A 17,791-nucleotide genomic window follows, 5' to 3' on the forward strand; every position below is an offset into this window, starting at 1 on the left:
CATAGAGAGCTCTAAACCAGCTTGGCCTGCACGAGACAGTGTCTTTCCAAAGAAAAAACAAATGTTCTTCCACCCTCCCCTTTTCCTTTTTGAAAGCATTCTTAAGTGTGGATAACAGAGTAAGTTTTTCAGTTAAAATATACAAAGAATAGTAAAAGTTGATTGATGTCCACCAGGTATTAGCCCCACTTCTAAGAGGTGGTGCAGTCTTTTTGTTTGTCTTGTCTTTTGAGTCTCACTATGTGACCTTTGCAGGCTGGGGGCTTGCTATGTAGATCAGGCTGGTTTCAAGTTCACAGAGATCTGCTTGCCTCCTCTTACTTGGTGCTGGGATTAAAGGCCAGTGCCACCAAGCCTGACAGGACAGTGCAGTCTTGAAGCATCCATAACACTAGGGTTATATAGTTACTACACCATTCCGAATTTTTAGCTCAATTCTTACACTGAACAGGAAGGAATAGAATTTTCTCTTTATTTTTGTTTTTGAGAGATTTATTTTACTTTATGTGTTTGAGTGTTTTTGCCTTACATGCATGTATGTGTACCACATATGTGTCTATTGGATTCCCCAGATTGGGTTTATAGATAAGTGGGTGCTAGGAATCAAAGTTGGGTCTTCTGCAAGAATAACAAGCATTCTTTTTTTGTTTTGTTTTTTTGAGACAGGGTTTCTCTATGTAGTTTTGGTGCCTGTCCTGGATCTTGCTCTGTAGATCAGGCTGGCCTCGAATGTGAGTTTTGATCTGCCTCCTGAGTGCTGGGATTAAAGACGTGCACCACCACCACCAGGCCCATAGCAAGTGTTCTTAACCATGAAACCATCTCCTCATTGGCAGGAATATACTTTTAATAGAAGGGTATATTTACCTAAGTAATATTCCAGGATGGTAGCTTCCCAACTATTCACCTTCGGGTAACATTAAACATTCATGCTTATTTTCTGTCTCCTTTTCATTGCAAAGTTTACTGGCAATCTCTTTGTATACAATTCATATGCAGTTTGTTTTTGCCTCCATAGTGTGTGTGTGTGTGTGTGTGTAGGTCAGTGGACAACTCTGGGTTTGAGGGATCCAAGTTAGATTACCAGGCTTGCACAACAAGTGCCTTAGCCCATCAAACTATTTCACTGGTCCGTAATAATGTTTGGCTTTCCTTCAGGTTTTATTCTATGCACATGAGTGTTTTGCCTGCATGTATGTCTGTGCGCTCTGTGCAGTGTCTGCAGAGGCTAGAAGAGGGTGTCAGGTTCTCTGCAACTGAAGTTACAGGTGGATGTGAGTGAGCCACCTAGTGTGTGTGGGTGCTGGGAATGGAGCAGCAAGGACTTGGAACTGCGGAGCCATCTCCAGCCCTAATAATGTCCTTAGAACGGTTTAAATGTGCTTTTGTGGAGGTGAGATGGTACAGGGACTAAACCCCGGGCTCTGTGTAGCCTAAGCAAATGTTGTACCAAGGTCAAGACAGAGTCCATGCATTGATACTTAGCGTACCTTTAGACTCCTGTAATCTAGTTCAGTTTTCGTTTTTATTACTGTTGTTGGTTTAGTAACAGTGACAGTTTTAAAACTCAGCATGTATGTTTTGCCTGCAAGCCTTTGGTTAGTTTTTACTAGACAGTAAGCTGCTTTAGAACAGGAAGTATATCTCAGTGATCCTTGTTAATTAGATCTAATCCGGTGACTTTGTAATATGAGATGCTGTACTTGAGAAGAGGATGAGAAAAGGATTAATTAATTCTTAATCTTTTTTACTTTTGGTTATGTACACATGCCTGAGGGACATTAAGTCTTCTTGTCCCTCTTCAGCGGCGCTGTTTCAAACAGTGTCTGTCTAGTTATTTTCATTGTAATTGCTGGAAAATGTTGAGTCCTCTCGTCTGCATTCACCACTCTTGCTGTCATCGTAGTCAGTGTTCTGTTGCTGGGAAGAGACACCATGACCACGGCAGCTCTACAAGGAAGCATTTCACTGGGGGCTGGCTTACAGTGTCAGAGGTCCTAGTTGTCATGGCAGGGAGAATGGTGGCCAGCGAGCGTGCTGCTGGAGCAGTGGCTGAGCACTGCATGTTGATCAGCAAAGCAGAGTGAGGCACTGGGCTTGGCGTGAGCATTTGAAAGCCCACCCCCAGTGACACACTTCCTTCAACCAGACCACATCTCCTAATCCTTCAAATTGTGCCACTCCCTGGTGACTAAGCCTTCAAATGGCCCTAAGGGGCCATTTTTTTTTTAAACTTTTTATTGCTTTTGTGAATTTTCACATCCTGCACCCCAACCCCACTCATCTCCCCAATCCCTCCATATCTGCCCTCTGCCCTTGAGACCTCCCTAAAACAAAACAAAAATCTCACAGTGGAAGCTGTACTGTGACACAGTGAGTCACACAGTATACCCTTTAGTCCATATATCTTTACTTTTTGAGTGTGTGTTGTAATGAGTCATCATCACGCTGGTTCCAGGCCTCTGGCTTCTGCAACACTATCAGTATTGGATCCTTCCCATGACTCCTCAGATATCCTGTTGTTGCTCTGGGTCATGGAGATCCTGTAGCTTGGTTCTTAGTTCAAACCGCAATTTCTTCCTTCCCTTCTGTCCTTTCTGCACCTATCTCTCCTACCTACCTACAAGGTCTTGCTGTGTAGCCAAAGTTAGTTATAAGTCACTGTGTAATCCAAGATCATCTCACACTCATAGCCTTCTGTTGCTGCTTCTTGAGGTTGAGATTACAGGAGTGTCACTGCACCTGGCTTTACCATTTCCTTTAGAAAATGAGGAATATTTGGTGATAAAGTAGATATAGTTTTATTGCAGTCCTGGGGGAAATTGATTTTGCAATAGTTATATTAAAGGTAAATTATGCTAGGAGTGTGGTTCAGTTTTAAAGCACTTGCCTAATGTTCGAGCTTTTACAAAGTGTGATATAAAGGGCCCAGTTCACCTGCTTTGCCCTTGCCTAGCCAGCTTCCTGGCACTGTTTGCTAGAAACAGTTTTCTTCCTTGAGTTGGTTCTAGCACCTTTCTTTTTGGTTTTTCGAGACAGCGTTTCTCTGTGTAGCTTTGCGCCTTTCCTGGAACTCACTTGGTAGCCCAGGCTGGCCTCGAACTCACAGAGATCCGCCTGGCTCTGCCTCCTGAGTGCTGGGATTAAAGGCGTGCACCACCACCGCCCAGCTTTCTAGCACCTTTCTCAAGAGTCAGTTGGTCATAGTTCAGATGTTTCACTGGAGTCAGCAGTTCTACCCCCAATCTGCCAACATTAGTGCTAACATTAGTGCTAACACTAGTACTACCATGTTGCTACTGTTGCTTTGTAGCAAGTCTTGGTGTCAGGGAATGTGATCCTTCTTACTTTGTTCTTTCACTGATTGTTTTATCTAATCTGGTTCTCACAGTCTCATGTGAGATGTGTGTATTTTATTTACATCGAGTTCTGGAAATTGAACTTGTGGTTTTACCCTTTACTACTGCAAAGCATTAGCAACACTCCTAACCCCTCCATATACATTTTAGAATCAGTTTAATTATTTGTGTGTGTGAAAACATGAATGAGTTCGATTGTGTGTGTGTGTGTGTGTGTGTGTGTGTGTGTGTAAAAGTAAATCTGAGAACAGCCTTTAGGAGTAATTTTCATTCTGTTGTGGGTTCTAGGGATTGAATTTAGGTTGTCAGGCTTGTGCCTCAAGGACTTACTCACTTTGCCATCTTGCTGTCCCCAGATTGTTAATATAAGGAAGTCTGTAGAACATTAGGGAGAGGGTCACAGAATTGGTGAATCAGTTAAAGATGGATGTTGCCATCATAGCAATATTAATTAAATCGTCTGACTCACAATCATGATGGGAGGAGAGGAAAGTGTGTAGTTTGTTTGTTTGCTTAGTTTTGGTTTTTCAAAACAAGGTTTCTCTATGTAAAAGTCCTGGCTATCATGGAATTTGCTTTGTAGACCAGGCTGGCCTTGAACTCACAGAGATCACCTGCCTCTGCCTCCGGTTGCTAGGATTAAAAGCCTGCACCACCATCACCCATCTGTTTATTTGTTTTGAGACAGTCTCACTTTCCTCTAGCCTGACTGGCCTGGAACTCTCTACATAGACAGGACTGCCTGCCTCTGCCTCTCAAGTGCTAAGATTAACAGTGTGCACTACCACACCCAGCACTTATTTATATTTTAAATTTCTTTGAATACTTGTTTGTGGTCTCCAGAGTGTAGGGTTTATGTTTCCTTTATAAAATGTATCCATAACTATTTGTTTTAATGCTTACGTGTATGTAATTGTTTCCTTTTGTGGGGGGCGTTTTGAGACGGCATTTGTCTGTGTAACAGCCCTGGCTATCCTAGAATTCCCTCTGTAGACCACACTGGCCTGGAACTCACAGAGATCTGCCTGCCTCTGCCTCCCAAGTGCTGGGATTAAAGGCGCACACCACCACCCAGTATTTGCTTATTGTTCTTAAAGAATGGCTTTAGAAATGTGAGCATACTCTAGAGGGAAGACCTGAGCATGTGTAAAGCACATGAGGATATCAATAGCTAGAGATTTCGAACATGGAGCAAGCTGGGCTGTAGCTGAGTCCCTTTCAGCTTGCTTTGGAGGGTTGTAGCAGCTGCCGATTGACTCCTAATCTGATTTAGACATGAGAATAACAGCCTCTCGTGTACTTTTGCTGTCATCTTAAATGAAAACTTCTGACTATCTAAAAAACATTTCCCTTGCAGGGGCCACTCAACAGTGAGTCTTCCAACCAGAGTTTGTGCAGCGTGGGGTCCTTGAGTGATAAAGAAGTAGAGGTAAGAAGCCACTCCTAAACAACACTGTTCCCAGGTTAGACCTTTAGTCTGGGCTCAAGGGTAGCACCATGTAATTCCAAGGCATGTTAGTGGAGCTGTGTATTCTTGTCTTGGTGCAGCTTTGATGTGGCCCTGCCATGGTTTATTATAATCATACATAGGGCCTGTCTTTCTCCCTTTCACATCTGGTTTTGCAGGGGTGTTTAGAAGGGCTTAGTTTTTCAATAAAAGTGAGAGATTCGTAGTTGTAGCAAAATTAGCTTAGTTACTCTTGAACTTTAATACTTTTCAGTATTCCACAGAGTAGATCACTGAGTGGATTTAGCAGTGGTATTTGAAAGACTGCCATTTGGTTTCCATTTTTCATGCTTAGCTGGAAGATAGTATTAGGTAGATAACTTACCCACAAGGATATAGGCACAAGTCTTAAGGCCTGCTTTGCACTGAGATGCTTTCTATAAATTAGTCAGTTGAACAATCCTTCAGGCCTTTCCCTTTAAAGGATTAAGTTTATGTACCTTTGAAGTTGTTTGAGAGCCTGCTGTATGAATTGACATGTTTCCTTCAAAAATCCCTTTTTGTTGTTCATTTGAGACAGGTCTTTTGTGTATTCACACAGACCTTGCATTTGAATTGCCACTGTTTCCTGCTTGTGGGATCACAGGCATGGGCTACTGTACTGCCAAGATATCTTATTTAAATTTTGTGGCAATTCTAAATTACTAATGAGTACATCAAAGGGCTGATATTTTTAATAATTTTCCAAAAGTTGTCTAGGTTTAACTAAAGGCCCCATACTTTACCTGTTTCTCCGTTCAAGAGTAGTACTCCACTTCAAGACTTGTCTGTGCTGCTCATATCTGTTTTGCATCTTTGCTGTTTTGTATGTACTCTGTTATCCTAACATGAAAACTGACCAGCATTCTAACTGTGATCCGTATGATATTTAACAGACTCCGGAGAAGAAGCAGAATGACCAGCGAAATCGGAAAAGAAAAGCTGAACCATATGAAACTAGCCAAGGTAGTGATCATTGCACACCCAACACAGGCTTCTTGTGGAATTGTCTAACTCCCAGCAAGTAATTAGTGTGCATGCAGGGATCCCCAACAGCAGAGATTTGCATATCTTTGGGAGTATTGGCCTAGTATAGACTTGCCATTTGATACACACCTGACAAAACTGTCAGGACTTTTTTCCCCTTGTACTTGAATGGTTTTCTCAACACAGGTTTTTCTTCAGGCCAAATAGGAATTATATGAGAAAGAGGGTGCATTGGGGTTCAACAGGGGTTTGTTAGTAGCGGTAGCCAGAAATGGTTTCATTTCCAGTACCATTTGCTCTTCCATTGGAGTCCACTGGAATGAAATCTCTAATGGTGATAGTTCTACCGCCAAGTATAGAATCAAGGAATGACTTAGCTTTTACCTGTCCTGTCTAAGAACTGGGATTCCCAGTCTCTTTTCTTCCCTTTTAAAAATGTATAGGGAAGTCATCCTGCCTTATATAAGGGAAGTCTCCCCAAAGTGACAAAATTATGTGAAATGGGATCAACTCTTTAGTTCTAATGCATTTGTTTTGAATCTTGTTCTTTTAAATTGGGATGTGGATTATAGATGAATTTTGCTATGATTGTTATGTATAAATATGTATAAAAGAAAGATTATTGCCTGTATAAAACAAGCTGAACAGTTCTTCCCATCAGTGCTCATTCAGCCACTTGGTATATGGAGAAGGAGGTAGAGTAACCTTAGTGTACAGGTTTCGTATGGTTTGTTAAAATAAAGCTGGCACTTGTTGACAGTGTTGTGATGAGTTACTGAGCGTTAGTACTTAATGCATTGCAGTGATGATGGCTTACGTGTACACTGGAAAAACTGTACTTACTTTGGTTTCATTTTCAGGGAAAGGCACTCCTAGGGGACATAAAATTAGTGATTACTTTGAGGTAAGTTAAATTTGGGGGTAAATGAACAACCTCCAGTGACTTTAAACACCCTAATAACCCACCCTCTTGTTCATTTAAGGCACTAGAGAGCAATATTTGCCTTTACTGTGGTCTTGCCCTGTCTTTCCATCTTCATCAAACTAATGCTGCCCATCTCGTACTCTGAAGGAACTGCTGCTGATTTGCTAGGTGTAAATTTTGTATCCTGTGTCTTGTCTGTGTGATAGGAGAGTTCACGTATGAGTGCACTTTCTTTTGGCCAGACTAGGTTTTGTGTCTCAGAGACTAAGGTATAATGGCTTGATTCTACTTTGGTCCTTTCTCTTAGCCTAGTGGACTATGTCATGAGCTCAGCGCCTCATTGTTAAGTGGTTACTAAAGATGACTAACACCCTCTGCACTACTCTATTTCTGCTTCATGTATTTTGAGACCAAGAAAAAAAAAGGCATTCTTCTCTCATGTCTGTCCAAAACCATGCTTACTTTCAGCTTTCTGCCCATGTTTTCTGTATATCTTGTTACATTTCTTTGGGAGCTCTTTCTCAAAAATCTCATTGAAAAGATAGATTTGGCTTACATGGCATTTTCTCTCTAGAATGAGATGTATTGAAGGGGCCATGTATAATTAAGACCTGTTTGTATATTAATCTTTGACTCTCCTTCTCTGAAGCATGGTACTGTTTTGAATTATTCATATCCATTTTTCCCTGTTGGCCAGTTTGCTGGGGGAAGCGGGCCAGGAACCAGCCCTGGCAGAAGTGTTCCACCAGTTGCACGATCCTCACCGCAACATTCCTTATCCAATCCCTTACCGGTAAGCATTCACCTGGAGAAATTGGACACCTGATCCATTGGAGACCAGCAGCCCAGGAACACTGAAGCCAGCTCTCTTTCATTAGTTACCCATGGGGAATGAGGCACGAGGGAGTAAACTTCATACTGTTGCCTGTAAAGCACTTAGTAGAGTCACATCTTTTATTAGTAAAGTCAACTCTGTATAAGAAGAGTTAATCATTCTTTGACTCTTAAATTGCCTTTAAGCCTGTCAGTTCAGTCTGTTAAGGCAGTCATTCGAAGCCAAACATTGGGTTCTAAACCTTTGCTAAATTTGAATTTCTTTTCTTCCTTTAAAAAGTTTATCAGCTTCTGATATTCAGATCTTCTAGGCTTACTCATGTGGTAGAAAACCTGATACTACGATGTATGTGAGATTGGTTTGTTTTCATCCTTTAAGTGAGATTGTAATGTTTTAAAAACATTATACATTGATCAGTTTTCAGCCAGGGGCAGTTATAACCCTCAGGGGACATTTGTCAGTATCTGAAATCATTTTGGTTGTCACCACATGGGCATGGGAAGCATAGCAGGACAGAGGCTACGGGTGCTGTAACCCTTCCTATAAAGTTAGGTGAGCCTAGCTGGTGAGGCAAAGGATTATGTCATCTAAAAGTCAGTAAGTAGTGTTGATGTTGGTACTTCCTGAACTAGCTAACAAGGGTATTGTGTTAATTTGTTCTAGCACCTTTAGATAATTTGTTGACACTTGTCCATAATGTGACCAGTCTGTTTTTATGTGGGATATTGGGAGTTGGGATAAAAGTAAACGTTAAGTTTTAAAAGAAGAGGTTGGGATGCAGCTTAATAGTAGAGTAGCTTACCTCGAATTTGGAGTCCTCTGGGCTCAGTCTACGTGTGGCTTTACCCTTGTTTCATGTGGTTTTGTAGTTCAAGCGATGTAAGCAGTAAAGGCTCATTGTACCAGTCCTCTGAAAAACTGAATGGCTTTCTGTAATAAAGTCCTTACATGGCCTGATGGCTTCTGCCTGCTCTTTATTCCTGCCTACCTGTCTCCCGTACAGCAATGGTCACGCAGGCTCTCTTGAGCACTGAAGCATTCTTCTGCTCAGGGCCTTCCTTTGTATTGCTATTCTCTTTCCCAGAACTATTCTTTGACAGATACCAGCAACCTCTTCAACAGGATGTTGCTCAAAAATGACCTTAACAGAGTAGCCTCCCCTGCCCAGCTCCTCTAAAACAGCATTTCCTCACACCTAGTCATTCATCTCCAGTCTTGCTTTAATGTATGTATGTGTGCTCACATGCACACATATGTGTACACATGCATGTGCTCATAAATGTAGGCATGCACTTGCCATAGACTGCAACCTGGGGTGTCTGTTCTTGTCTTCTACCTTGTGTGAGATCGGATCTCACCAGCATTGCATGGACCAGGTCATCTGGCCTGAAGCTTCTGGGTGCTCTGTCCCTGCTTTTCATCTCTAGGGGAGTACCGGGGTGACAGAAGCACCTTCCCTGGACAGCGTTTTTGTGGGTACTGGGATTTGGATCCAGGTCCTCATGCTTGCATGGCAAGTGCTTCTTCTGCTCATGTAGCCATCTCCACCCTGATGATGTTGTAAGTCTGTTTGGGACTGTCTCTGTTCCTGTCTCTCTTTCCCTCCCTCCCTCCCTCCCTCCCTCCACAGTTTGTTATAGCCTTAGTTTGTGAATCAATTTCTAGTTTTGACGAATACACATGCAGTAGTCCATAGCTTTCACAAAGTGTACCAGCCTGAGAAACCAAACATTGCCAGCTCTGTGACAATGTCACCACTGTGTCCTTGCCACTTTAGCTCTTTCCCTGCCACCAGGCACAGCCGCTTCCGTAGAGTAGTGACGAAACAGGAAATGTCGTACTTGACTACTTTTGTCTAGCATCAACTTTGTGAAATTGATCCATATTGTCTGGCTTGTAGGTCATTTAGTAGTAGGACTACACACATAGTACAGTTGTATTATACTTTCTCTCTGTGTAGGAGGGTACACCTGCATTTCCATGTGTGTGTGTGCATACGTGTGAAGGCCAGAAGACAACCTTGGGTGGATATCTTCCTCATGTACCATTCATCTTTTGTTTTGAGTCATGGCTGGCTGGTAATCATCTCTCTGTTCCCATCTCTCCAGTTTTGGAACCATGCCATTTACACACACACACACACACACACACACACACACACACACACTCACACACACACTCACACACTCAAGCATGCATGCACGCGCATCACAGGATGTATTTAGAAGTTGGAGGACAACTTGTGGGAGTTGGTTCTCTCTGAACCATAGGAGTTCAAAAGATCATTCTCTGGTCATGAGACTTGGCTTCAAGTCTCCCAGGCCTGGCTCTCCCTGCCCCTTGAGTTTTGTCTTTTGGTTTTTGTTTCTTTTTCTTTAGGGAGCTGGTAAGGCTGCCTTACTATATAGATCAGGCTAGTCTCACACATGCTCTTGTCTTGAGGGCCACCATGCCTGGCTGTGTTTGAAGTGGAATCTGGAGATCCAACTCAGGTCTTCATATTTGCAGCTCATCACGTTAATATTAGTATATATTTAATAATTTCTGTGTTCTATATTTTTGTTTTGTTTTGTTGTTTTAGATAGTTTCTCTGTGTAACAGTCCTGGCTGTCCTGGAACTTGCTTTGTAGACCAGGCTGGGTGTTTTAATTTTTAACCATTAACTCATAACCCACCTCCTGCTAAGTGACAGCAGGTAACTTGCTGCATTTCTTCTTCATTGCTATTTCCATGTGTTACTGTTCTGTTATATAAAAGTCAAATTACTCTGAACTGTTTCCTTCACTTGACATGCAAGAGGTAGTTGCTTCAGTTTTCAGTCTCTCCCCTACGGAGACTTGGGACCCAGTGGCTTCTCAGAACTGCGGGGAGGGAAGGATTGATGGATAAAGTGTCACTTCGTGTCCCTTCCTTTTTCCGTAAATGACTATTTCGGTTTTTGTTGTACTAAGGACTGAACTTGGGGCCTTGCACTTGCTTAGCAAATGTTCTACTACTGAGCTACTCCCCAAGCTCCATTAATGATTTTTTTTTGTACTTTTGTTGAATATTTATGTTAAATCCAAAAACATACATAAAACATGAACCTTTTCCTGAAGAAGTTGGTAAAAGTCATGACACCTGGCAAGCAAGCAATGTTTAAGAAATTTTTTTAACAACAAAGACTATATGATAGAAAGCAATGCTGCCCTATATTTCTCTTTGGCTCTTCAGTAAAAAGCTTGTAGAAAATTATTATAAAGGTAACTATAACCATCACATACAAGCAGTAAACTGTTTTCAGGACCCTGTAAACCTAATTGTCCATCCTTAAGTCCCTGAATGTAGTGAGTGTACTTCTATCCCAGAGGAAATCTTTTTTTCTGTGGTAGCTGTTTGCTTTTCCTAACGGTTTAACTGTTAATTCAGTCATTCACATCTAATGCAGCTTAGTTGTGCCATTAAGTTAACTTTGTTAACTGTTTTTAGAGTGGGGGGGTATAACTCTGTTTAGACTATTGCCTGGTATAGTGCCAGGTATGGTGGTGCACGCCACTCCACAGACAGAGGCAGGCAGATCTGTGAGTTCAAGGCCAGCCTGGTCTACAAAGTGAGTTCCAGAACAGCCAGGTCTGTTAAACAGAGAAACCCTGTCACAGGGTGATGGGAGGAACCAGGTGGTGGCCCACGCCTTTAGTCCCAGTACATACAAATTATCTCTTTGGCTATTATAACTAAGCCATGATTTTCTCCTCTTACCATTATTAATGAAAATGGCCCTAAGCTCATAAATCCTATTGAACATCCAGCAATCAGAAGTATTTTTGCAGGATTTTTCATTTCTTACAACATCCCTCCCAACCAATATTCAAATTATAACAACATCCTGGCACCTAAAAATACAGCTCTCCTCATTACCATTATAGGTTTTGCCATCAATAACCTGACTTCCCACATCACCTCAAATAAATCAACCTCACCATCACTTTTCTCAACATCCCTAGGCTACTCCCCGCTAACTGTGCACTGAGTCTTACCTATCAAAACATTAACAATAAACTTCAACACAACTCTAGACCTCTTAGACCTAATTTGACTTGAAAAAGCTATCCCTAAAACCATATCAACCACCCATACTTCTATCTCCAAAACATTAACCAACCAAAAGGGCCTTATCAAATTATACTTGCTTTTCCCCCCTGGAGCTGAGGACCAAACCCAGGGCCTTGTGCTTGCTAGGCAAGCGCTCTACCACTGAGCTAAATCCTCAGCCCTCAAACTATACTTCCTATCTTTCCTAATCACTTCTATAAATTCTCATCCTCTTAATCACTTAGTTTCCTCGTGAGCTTGATAATAATAAAGACACTCATGAACAAAGACCGCCTGGGCACTACCATTAACCAAGGAGCACAACTACATATTGCTGCAACACCTATATCCTAATGTAGTCTTAGGATTAACTTAAATTTCTGATCCTCCTGCCTTCACCTCCCAACTTCTAGGGTTACAGCTGTTTGCCACCATGCTTGGCTCCATGCTTGCTTTTTACTCGTTTTTTACTTTTTGTTGTTCTAGGGATTGAACCCAGGTCTAATGCATTCTGGGCATGTGCTCTACCATCCAGCTATATCCCCAGCCCTCTGCGGCTGCTCTTACAGTATTCGAAAATTTCAACGTGTCTTCTTACATTCTTTTCTTCTTGGTTTTAACTCTGGGATTTTGGAATCTGTGCATTGGTATGCTTTTTCAGTCCTGAATAATTAGTAGTATATATCATCATATCATATATCATCTCTGTACTGTGCCTTCTCTGCATTATCTTCCCTTGCCTCTTGACTTTGTTTCTGTATATTCTTTTGTCTGTGTATGCTTTTTGTTTTGCCCCTCAGTTCCAGGTTATGTTTTATTATCTCTCATTTGCTATTAGCTGCATTGAATTCTTAATTTTTGTTATTGCTTCTGTTGGTCTCTTTGTTTTGAGGGCTTGGGCTCAATCTCCAGGCTAAACTCTACTGTGAATTATTTCTATCTTGAGTCCTACTACTGCTTAAAAACAAAACAAAACAAACTCTCTGCTGTTTATTTCTTTCAAGCTTTATTTATTCATTCTTATTTTTAGTTTTTAGGGATTTAAATTTTTTTATTTTATGTATATGACTGTTTTGCCCAAGTATATGTATGTGAGCCCTGTGTATATCTGTGCCCATGTCAGAAGAGAATGTCCAACCCCTTGGTACTAGGGTTATGGATGGTGGTGAGCCATAATGTAGGTGCTGGGAACTGAATCCGGGTACTCTGCAAGAGCAACAAATGCTCTTAACTGTAGACTGAAGTTTCTCAGTCCTTTTCTTAAAAAAACAGCTGCTGCTGTTTTTATAAAATAATCACTCAGAGGCTTAATATTAATTACAAACTGTTTGGTCTATGGCTCAGGCTTATTGCTAGCTAGCTATTACATCTTAAATTAACCCATTTCTATTAATCTATATATCTCCATATGTCTCGTGACTTTACCTGTGTTCTGTTACCTCTTGCTCCCCTGGGAGCTCACCGTGTCTCCCCCTGACTCCGCCTTTCTTATCCCTCCCTGTATCTTGCTTGGATTTCCTGCTTTGCTATAATCTGTCTTGCCATAGGCCAAGGCATCTTCTTTATTAATCAATGGTGGCAACACATATTCACAGTGTATAGAAAGACCATCCCACAGCACTTAACTGTTGAGTCATCTCTGTAGCCCCTTTATTTTTGAAAATCTTTATTGTAATCCTGGGGATTCAACCATCGGTCTTACTCAGCAAGTATTTTACCACTGTGCTTGTATTTTCTCTAAACCTTGTACACATGATTATAGTCTCTAGCTACTAATACTGGCATTTGAGGGTTTTGTTTTGTTTTGGTTTTGGTTTTTGGTTTTTTTTCAAGACAGGGTTTCTCTGTGTAACTTTGCGCCTTTCCTGGAACTCACTCTGTAGCCCAGGCTGGCCTTGAACTCACAGAGATCCACCTGCCTCTGTCTCCCGAGTGCTGGCATTAAAGGCATGCGCCACCACACCCAGCTGCAACTTTATCAAATTTAATGCCTATATTTGTTTGGTTGGTTGTTTAAGCTGTCTAAAAGTTGATTTGGATTGTCCTAACATTTCCTAAACCTTGATCCCCTATATTACTGAGACAGCTTTCTTGCAGCCACTTGAGGCTAGAAAAAAGTTTTCTCTTGGTTCACCCTTTCCCTAAGAGTGTAGTTGAGTGCATTGAAGGCCACTGTGGTATGTAAATGGAGAGTGTGCTTCCTGTTGAGTTTTTTGCTTGGGTGGACTTTGCTTCAGTGACTTCTTGACATCGTGGTCCCCTGGAAATGGGTACTAAGTGTCTGCAAGTACCCCTGTGGCTATATATAACTGGGATGTTTCTTTCTTTCTTTCTTTTTTTCTTTTTTTTTTTTTTTTTTAAGATTTATTTACTTTATTATGTATACAGCATGTATGACCAGAAGAAGGCACCAGATCTCATTACAGATGGTTGTGAGCCACCATGTGGTTGCTGGGAATTGAACTCAGGACCTTTGGAAGAGCAGTCAGTACTCTTAACCTCTGAGCCATCTCTCCAGCCCGGATGTTTCTTTTACTTGTCATTTGCTCTTAGATTTTGTCTTAGCAGATCCCTTTTTATTTTTTTATTTTTATTTTTATTTTTATTTTTTTTTATGTGGAGCTGAGGATCGAACCCAGGGCCTTGCGCTTGCTAGGCAAGCACTCTACCACCGAGCTAAATCCCCAACCCCAGCAGATCCCTTTTTAAAAATTGCTGTGTTGGGGTTTGGGGATTTAGCTCAGTGATAGAGCGCTTGCTTAGCAAGTACACGGCCCTGGGTTCGGTCCTCAGCTCTGGAAAAAAAGAAATGCTATTTTGATACAAGGTGTCACTATGCAACCCTGACTGGCCTGGAACTTGGTATAGATAAAGACACACACCCAGCCTTACATGTGTGCTTTTCTGTAGCACCAGGGGTTGAGTTGAAGTACTTAGCTGTATCCCTGGCCTGTGGCATATCTTTAAATTTGCTATCTAAGGGAAGGTTTACTCAAGCCTCCTAACCCGCCTATGTGCAGAAAAGCTTTAAAGCTTTTGACCATAGTAGATGTTTATTGAATATAGGGTGCAGTGGTTGACATAGTAAGTATGTTGTAGTGAATGGTATCACGGTATTAGAGAGCATAAACTCAAGCTGTTATATTTGGTAGCATAGCAGTGTGGTTGATCTTAAGGAGGACTAGTTACTTTTATATTTGGTAGGGTAGCAGTGTGGTTGATCTTAAGGAGGACTAGTTACTTACAGATTGGAAGACGAAATTCATTTGCTGTTAGCATTTGATAAATGTTTACTTAATAGTTAAGTGGCCAGGCTTTGTGGTGCAAGCTGTAATCCCAGTCCTCGTGAAGTGGAAGCAAAAAGGTCAGTGTTTGGGGATAGCCTGGGCTAAACAGCCAGACCCTGTCCTGAAAATTAAAGGGCTGGAGAGATGGCACAGTAGCTAAGAGCACTAGTTGCTCTTGCAGAGAACCCAGGTTTGATTTCCAGCACCCACACAGTGGCTCACATCCATCTGCAGCCCTGTAACTCCAGGGGATCCAATATACTGCACGTATATGCGTGCAGACAACGTTCATACACATAATATAAATCTGAAAAAAAAATTTAAAGCCAAAGTAAGATAAAATTAGATATGGATTAAAATATATACTATTATAACTTAGAAGTTGTTCCTGATAAAGCATATGTACAGATTGATTGTAAAGTCCCTTAACAAAACAGCCCTTTCTAGAACTGGGGCCTTGTATTCATCTTCTCTGGGAGCTGAGAAAAGAAGATTGTAAGTTCAAGGCCCACCTTGGCTACAGAGCAAGTTGATGACGAGCGTACACCATTTAGTGAGACTGTGCTCAGAGAAAACATAAAAATGATCTGTGGTGCTGGGTGGTGGTGGTGCACGCCTTTAATCCCAGCACACGGGAGGCAGAGGCAGGCAAATCTCTGTGTGTTCAAGGACAGCCTGGCTTACAGGCGAGCTCCAGGATAGCAAGGGCTACACAGAAAAACCCTGTCTTGAAAAAAACTAAAAAGATGTGGGGAAAGCTGGGTAGAGTGGGCACGCCTTTAATCCCAGCACTTGGGAGACAGAGGCAGTAGATCTCTGAGTTGAGGCCAGCCTGGGCTACATAGTAAATTCAAGGACAGCCAAGGCTACATAATGAGACCTTGTCTCAGACCCACTTCCCCCCAAAAAGGACTGGAGATACACTTAAGCATTCACAGGGCAATCCCTGCACCCTACCCACTAAGGCAGTTGGCAAGTGTTTCTAGCCTCTCTAGGATATATACATATAATGTTTATATACTAGTTTTCCTTATTTCAATAGTATTTATTCAATGTCCTATACATATTTGTATTTTATTTTTATTTTTTTGAGCTGAGGATCGAACCCAGGGCCTTGTGCTTGCCAGGCAAGCGCTCTACCACTGAGCTAAATCCCCAACCCTATATTTGTATTTTATAAGTGGTTTTGTAATTAATTTCTCTTTTGTGGGGTGGGTTTCAAGCCAGGTTTCTCTGTGTAACAACCCTGGCTATCCTGGAACTTGCTCTATAGATCAGACTGGCCTTGAACTCACAGAGATCCATCCACCTGCCTCTGCTTTCCAAGGGTTGGGATTAAAGACATGTGCTGGCTGGGCGGTGGTGGCGCATGCCTGTAATCCCAGCATTCTGTGAGTTTGAGGCTAGCCTGGTCTCCAAAGCGAATTCCAGGAAAGGCGCAAAGCTACACAGAGAAACCCTGTCTCGAAAAACAAAAAAAAAAAAAAAAAAAAAAAAAAAGACATGTGCCACCAAGCCTGGCAATTAACTTCTTTGTATATCCTTCTGTGTAATTTTTAAGTCAGAGTATATTTAAAAAGATGAGGTGTTGGTGGTACACTGCTGTTGTAATCCTAGCACTTGGGAGGCAGAGATGTAGGTAGATCTCAGAGTTTGAGGCCACCTTGGTCTTAATAGCAAGTCCCAGGACAGCCAGGGCTGCATAAAGACACCTGCCTGTATATATATGTAAAGTTCTAGGAGATTATTAGCAGTTTGAAGTTCTTAATTTTGACATATCCAACTAATATTGGATTTGGATTTTGTCATTGCAATCTTTCCAGTAAGAAAAAAAAAAACAACAAAAAAAACAACTTGATTTGTCTGATTTCTTCACTAGGGAGGGATATTAAATATCTTTTCATATATTGAATGGCCTTTTCAGTTTTTTCTCATAATGAGTTGTTTCTGTTGGAATACTTGCTTTTTCTTGCTCTTAGGTAGGAGGACATTTTAAGATTCCTAACTCAGCCGGGCGATGGTGGCGCACACCTTTAATCCCAGCACTCAGGAGGCAGAAGCAGGTGGATCTTTGTGAGTTTGAGGCCAGCCTGGCCTACAAAGTGAGTTCCAGGACAGCCTCCAAAGCTACAGAGAAATCCTGTCACTAAAAACCAAAAAAAAAAAAAAAAAAAGATTCCTAACTCAGTGTCATGTATACTGTAAATGTTTACAAATTTGTAATGTAAGTTGATGTTGACTTTTTTCATTCAACTTGATGTGTCTTATTTTATGCATTTTTAAATTATTCAGTGATATTCTTATGATTCAAAAACAACGTGCATGCTGCATCCTCAAGTGTAAGTTTTTTTCACTACTAAGTTACAGCATCATTTGCTTATTTTATTTTTAAGTTTTATGTGTGATAGAAGATAGGAAGATATTAAGTGTCTCTTTTTTCCAGATAGCTTCAGAAATAGTATGCCAGTCTTAAATGCATTCCCTTTACTGTGAAATATGCTTTAATCACAAATTATGTATCCTTATCATGTGGATTTGTTTCTGTATTATTATTTTTTTGCAGCTAGAATTTTTAAAAATACATAGATGAGTAAATAAATAAATATGTTGAGACAAGTCATCACCCAAGTAACTCAAGCTAACTGAATTCAGTGATTCTCATGCTGCTACACCCTTGCAAGTGTTGTTGGGATTACAGGAATGTCATTAGGAAAGTGGTTTTGTAGTGTATTTTGATATTGAGTGAGGTTTCCCTAATACTCCTTATTAAAAATTACATGATTGTTTTTCATATAAGCCCTTAATATAACCTGCTAAAAGCCAATGAGAATGTTTCGGTCT

The 17,791-nt window shown here is 41.2% G+C and overlaps 1 protein-coding gene across 4 annotated transcripts in view; it reads left to right on the plus strand.

The window, feature by feature from the left end:
* Positions 1-17,791, plus strand: part of Tlk2 (tousled like kinase 2) — a 109,521-nt gene that overhangs the window by 20,610 nt on the left and 71,120 nt on the right. For 3 of the 4 annotated variants that reach the window (XM_036195988.1, XM_036195986.1, XM_036195989.1), the window contains exons 3-6: positions 4,717-4,788; positions 5,742-5,811; positions 6,693-6,736; positions 7,455-7,550. In XM_036195988.1, coding sequence (XP_036051881.1) covers positions 4,717-4,788; positions 5,742-5,811; positions 6,693-6,736; positions 7,455-7,550 — 282 coding nt within the window. The remainder of the gene's footprint in view (positions 1-4,716; positions 4,789-5,741; positions 5,812-6,692; positions 6,737-7,454; positions 7,551-17,791) is intronic. The other variant, XM_036195987.1, reaches the window with a different exon arrangement.

This window comes from Onychomys torridus, chromosome 8 (assembly GCF_903995425.1).
Source record: "Onychomys torridus chromosome 8, mOncTor1.1, whole genome shotgun sequence".
Lineage (NCBI taxonomy): Eukaryota > Metazoa > Chordata > Mammalia > Rodentia > Cricetidae > Onychomys > Onychomys torridus.